This window comes from Typopeltis vanoorti, chromosome 25, assembly GCF_054136105.1.
Source record: "Typopeltis vanoorti isolate ZY-2024b chromosome 25, IOZ_Tvanoo_1.0, whole genome shotgun sequence".
NCBI lineage: Eukaryota > Metazoa > Arthropoda > Arachnida > Uropygi > Thelyphonidae > Typopeltis > Typopeltis vanoorti.
This window is the reverse complement of record NC_143573.1, coordinates 49,763,527-49,769,526: the sequence shown is the minus strand read 5'-3', so window position 1 is coordinate 49,769,526 and position 6,000 is coordinate 49,763,527. Positions and strand designations below refer to the sequence as shown.

General features: G+C 36.8%; 1 protein-coding gene across 3 annotated transcripts in view; it reads left to right on the top strand.

Moving 5' to 3' along the window:
• Positions 1-2,416: 2,416 nt before the first annotated feature.
• LOC150092732 (potassium voltage-gated channel protein Shaker-like) overlaps positions 2,417-6,000 on the top strand; it is a 235,879-nt gene continuing 232,295 nt past the window's right edge. The window contains exon 1 of one of the 3 annotated variants that reach the window (XM_090414429.1): positions 2,417-3,097. In XM_090414429.1, the coding sequence (XP_090270555.1) occupies positions 2,946-3,097 (152 nt within the window). In that variant the 5' untranslated portion in view covers positions 2,417-2,945. Of the gene's footprint in view, positions 3,098-4,077; positions 4,199-4,884; positions 5,122-6,000 lie in introns of those variants that run through there. The other 2 variants (XM_090414430.1, XM_090414431.1) reach the window with 2 other exon arrangements.

Sequence of the window (6,000 nt, the reverse complement as noted above, 5' to 3'; positions counted from 1 at the left end):
TCCACTTATTCTTTATCCTTAAATTTTTAAAGAACCGTTCAGAGGCGACTACGTCTTAAATCATCTGGTTTAAAATTAACGGATTTCAACACGAGAGTATTTGAAAACAAAATAGATAACAGCATTTCACACTGGATACGGATTGTTAGCTGGAATTTAAATACGCGAAGAGAGCGTTTGCGTCGTTTATTTCCCCATACGACCACTAGATGGCATAATATGTTTATACAACTGCACCTTCAGTGTTTTGCATGATAATATTCTGGTAGGAATTTATTAAAATTATTACATCTTGACAAAGAGAAAATGTCACATAACAGAAAGTTTCAGATCTGACGTAAGGACTGAAATGTTCGCTACATACGCGAGTAGCTACAAGATTGGAGCACCAGCCTCATTCTTGGTCTTACACGCAGTTGGTTTGTGAACAATTTTTAACCAACCTTGTTAAAGACAACTGACGTCAATTTATTCTATCCAGGTAATAAAGGACTTGGTGTCATGGTGGAACAAATGCAGAAATATCTTTGGCGACTAGGTGGGTAAGTCGTGTAACGATAGTCGATTTATGTGTCATCATACATGCATTTATCTACGTCAGAAGCCCTCTTTATTCAGTTATGCCAGCAGTATCTAAGATTATGTCTGTTAATTACATGTTATCCTACCAGTTTGTATGTTTTGTATCACAGGTACTCTGGTGCAAGTTTTTAATTGAATTCCATGCACGAAATGTGAACCTATCATACGTTAATGCTGTGGGTTGGGCTAAGAATAAGATAACCCAGAAACTATGCTCTAGAGCTAGAGAACGAATTATTTCAAGCTACCTCAGGCGGAAGACATTCACATGTATCGATGCCCGTAGTAAATATCTCGTCTTTTTTTAGAAACCATTCTGATGTAAATATATATAAACATATATAACGGCATTGCTCTTTGCTGGTCTCAATGAAAGACATGAGTTCGAAACCACCGTACTTTATAATGACTTTGAGTTGGTTGAATTTCATATGAAGATACAAGGTTTCCAGAAAATTAGAAATAAAATCCTTCAGAGTAGATACTCTTTTACCACAAAGACACACTGAATGATGTTGTCAACGGACAATGCTATGCAGCAAATAGGTTTTATTCAAACTGCTGGGATTTTTTTTCCCGTGTTTCATTAAAACGATTTGTATGACAATAAAATCAAACGAACGTAGTTTAGAAATAATGCGAGTTAGTATATTTAAAAAGCCACTGGAATTTAAACCGATGTTATCATTACACATTTTACTTTATCATTTTTATTGTAGGAAAACGTACGCAATAACCGCATCCTGCAATTTCCCAATGAGAAAAAAAAAGGAGGGAAAGCCTCTGCTAAAAACGATCATAAAAAACAAGATATTACTTATGGCATGCAGGCCACAAAGTCGTTTAAGAATACCCATCTTTTCTGTGGGAATTAAATTTCTACACAAATGCTACTGATGTTTCTTGAAACGATACAGAAATAATAAAGAGATCAGCATTTTTGCCGATTACAACGCAGTTGCATTAAATTATTTATATTTCCGCTTACGAACTATTGGTAGAAACACTTACTGATAAATATATTTGCACATTACCTTTTATTATTGCAAATTAAAAGGATATAGTTGTGTTTTAGATGAGCATCTTTGAACATCCAAGTAATGTGACGTCATAGCTCTACGAAAGAGAAAAAAAAAACACGAGGTATTTGGCATCCTTTCGTTGGGCATTCCCAGGCTGGATGCTGTCGGCGTCTTCCGGTCGCAAAGAAAATCACACGTAAATCAATGAATCGTCTGTTGCTATCATTAGAGGAGCCTTACCTGTTCTCGAGCACTTCTGACCGTATACATCATACTCGGATGTGTGTGTGTGTGTGTGTGTGTGTGTGTGTAAGCGAAGCACTTGTTTATGCGTCTACAGTTCTGATTTCGTTCAACAGCATCTTTTATTGAGCATAATATTTATCTAAATCTATCTATCTATATACCTGTATGTATTTTAAAAGATGCTAAATTTAGAAATAAATTCACCATCGTTTGACGCTAGCAGCGCTACATAAATCACAGCGTCATAGTTAGGCAACGCTAAAATTTTAATCCAATTCTATTAATAATTGTCGGAGCTAATAATTATGTGAAAAACAGAGCAGCCGCCAACAAAAGAGAGAGCGAAAGAGTGAGAGAGACTAGTAGTCCTGTAATGGCACTCTGCCATGCCTACCAAATTAGCGGAGCCCCTGAGACGGTACAGAAAAACGTGGATGGGACCTGCAGGAACGCCTCTACACCATGCCAAGAACGGCTAGCCTTACAGAAACCAGTCACTATCCAAAAACGTCACTGCGCATTTTACTGTAGCGGTACCTGCAGTGCTAGTGTGCCGTGGAAAGAACGCGGACCAGAACAGCTCCCCACAAGGCCTGGAAATGGTGGTTGATTAATAATGCGAGACTTCTCACGGAAAGTGCACAGTGTCGGTGTACCAAGGTATAGTAGCGCTGGTGTGCGGCGCTCATGTGGCCGAGTGTACAGCGAGACACGGTTCCGATAGACAGGATTTAAGGGCTGTTGCAGCGGATTTGGCAAAGGACATGTCTTCAAGCTCAGACGGAGGATTAGTTTGCTAGCGTTTATTTTGCTGTTAGTGCCTTTTTTTAAATAATAATAAAAACTTCGTTGGTGAAAATAGTCCGGAGGGATCAATTGCAACCAATGGATACGTGAAACTCAACATTCCCTCAGATATCGGGGGCATTTTCTGAGGGCTTTTTTCTTTCTTTTTTTTTATTTTTATTTTTTTAAAGAAACTGTTGCGATGCAAGGGGAAAGCATGTGAAAGTTTTGTGTGACGGATTAATTTTGGTAGTGTTTAGACTCGTGGGGTTTTGTTGTTGTGAGATACGTCAACTAGTCCTTCAAATCATGGCGATGTTGCGGGGCATGCCAGCAGGAGGTGGGATGGGGGGACCATGGGACAAACTCATGTCCCGTTTCAACCGCCAACATTCGTTTGATCGGTCTGGAAACCAACAACAAAGCCAACAACAGCAGCAGCAGCAAGGCCAACTAAACAGGTGGGTGGAAAAAAATCACCTTTTAACACTGACTAATGTAAGAATTCTCATGAACGTAACTTTTGTGTGCAGTCCATTGCGTGTGTGTACGAACGATGACTTGTTGATAAACGCTGTTCCTTTTTTTTTTTTTTTTTTTTTGCGTCTAGTTAGTTACACTTTCCGGTAGTATTTATAACACACTGCATTAGTATTAGGGGATGCACTAAATATAGTCGGAAGTGCAAGAATGTTTATGCAATAGCGGAATACTAGCATCTCGATTTATCGCCGGCGAGCGAAAGGTCTCAAAAAATAGCGTTTCTAACGGGAGGTTGCTCGTAGGGTGCATTAGTGCAAACATGCACGTACGCTTTTTTTTTTTTTATTTTCATTCACTCATAAAAATAAGCATCACGCTAATAATTTAAATTATATTCCCGATTTCCAGTTTTATACTTTCTTCATTCCTGTACTATATTCGCCTATCTACTTCCTATCTTTAGGTGTGCACGTCAGGTAAGAGTTCACCAATCGTTTTAAGTCTTCTTGTTTGCTTACCTCTAGTGACGTCTTCTTTCTCTCCCCCACACTCTTCACCAAAACCCGAATTAGCTATATTACGTTTTGCCAATCCCCCCTTTCCTCTCTCTCCCTTGGATACCATCAAATCTAATTCTTCTATTTTTAGACCGTCATTTATTAGTGAGGTCGCCTAACCCGGTGCAACTATGACACTTATGCAACTTTATTAAATAATGTTAAATTACAAAAGTTATAATTACGCTAATTATAATTAAAGTGTTACTATAAAGCAAGAAGTATTAATCCTAGTTTTTTTTTAAGAAGTGTTTGCAAATAATATTTCAATTTAATTACTTGCAAATGGTTTTCAGTATTTTACGATTATTCTGATGGCACTTGCATTATTTAATTAATATTTACTCAATGCAGACGATAAAGTAAACAGTTTCTTGCTCCAGGTAACGAAACTAGCGACACTCAGTGTATTTTGATAGCAGTCATGAAAAAATGTATCGCCTATCCAAATCGTCGTCTGCTTTTAATAGCGATTAAAATAGATATACTATGGCTCTTACACAGTGTACGAATAAATTATAGGTATGTAAAAAAATATTTGTATTAATGACAGTTGATTACATTGTATTATAATATAGACGTAATATTATTTTATAGATCAGCGCTTAACCTTGTTTATTAAACAGACGAAAGTATTGACTTGTTACCGAGGTTATGTATACAGTAGCTGTCTTTCAGAAAAATGATTCGAAGCTTACTTATGAGGAGACTATTCGATCGATCACAATGCATACCGTTTTAGCAAATATCTAATGCAAATATTACAAGCAACAGACCCAACTTGCATAATAGAAAAGTGAACATCGCAAATACATGTGTACTGTGGTAGCTATTATATTGATGTGTTTAAGAAGGCTAACCAAATGACTGACATTTATCAGCGGTAAGTAGTGTAAATGCTTACGTATAATGTATATCCAACTGTATAGCAGTGAAGGACCTTAATTTTATATGGTGTACCAACCCTGTAACCCGCAACAAATCGCTGTGATTCTTCATGGAGCATAGCCAACACTAGACAAGCCATAGTGAACTACAATAGTCTTGCTTTGTGCAAAGCCAGCAGTGAAAGGGCCAATAATGCAGTGACTTAACACTTGTTACATGATTTACGGGATTTAGGCTTGTATTGGGTACAGCTAAGAATAGCAATGCTCAGTTACTGCAACTTCTTCCAGTGAACAGACAACAGTGTGACCACAGTGACTTAGAGCGAAAAGGATGCAACATCTTTAGCGAGATAGTGCATTAAACAAACGTAGTATGGTGCACGGAAGGGAGTGGGGGAAAATAACGTGATAACGTTGCATATGTGATGGCTTTGTGATAGTGAAAAGCATTGTATCTCGTATGTTGGATAACCGTCAGTATTACAGTGAATGCATATAAATGATTTCATACACAGGAGAGGCAACTTCCCCTCTACATACCGTTAAACCTGCTCGGTAGGTAATTAAAAATGCTTTTATGGCGAATAATTTATATATAAATAATTAGCAGTTTTTTTCGTTGTAGTTAGGCATAAAGATCGATTACTTTAAATTTGTTTATTAAAATAGTGTAAAATCTTGGCTGTAAAATTGAGTACAGCTGAAAATAGCGAAGTGTAAAATGCTCAAGCTGCGATTGAGTATTTTACACTTTGCAAAATATCTGATGGCCTTTAAAGTATAACAAAGGTTTGATAGCCAAACGTTATCTGTTTTCTCTACTTATAATGCAAGATAGTGAGTATTTAAATAAACGTAGCATGGTGATGAAGTTACACGCAATTAAAATGACAAAAAGTACTTCTTGCACTAGGCAGAATGATTATTATGTATAATATAATATTAAACACCTGTCAATTAAGTGTGATAAAGCATTTAACTGGTTAACAGAAGGTTGAAAATCAAAATGAATCCTTGCTAGTTAATATTTCAAGAGCATTTCATTTGACCTACAGAACCCTAGTATATTATAGATTTAACTTTTTATTGAAGTTGCTGTAAAAATGGTATCCATTAGCTATTCCTAACACTTAGGACAATCGTTTATGAATAGAAAAATCTGCTAATCACTCATTTTGCTAAATATATATGCCATATTTCATTTAATCAATGACACGAACCTTCAAATACTGATTGATAAGCCATGCTGATCGTTTTGAATAGTCTTTTGTATGAAAGAAAATCTCAATCACAGCTTAGCGAATGACGGATATGTTTGGGCAGAGGTAGCGATGTTCACTTCAATCAATACAGTAATCTAACGTAGAAAAAGAAAATAGTGTTGACAGTTGATGAATGAAGGCGATATACTTCAGCGGTGTAGCAGAAGTCGTC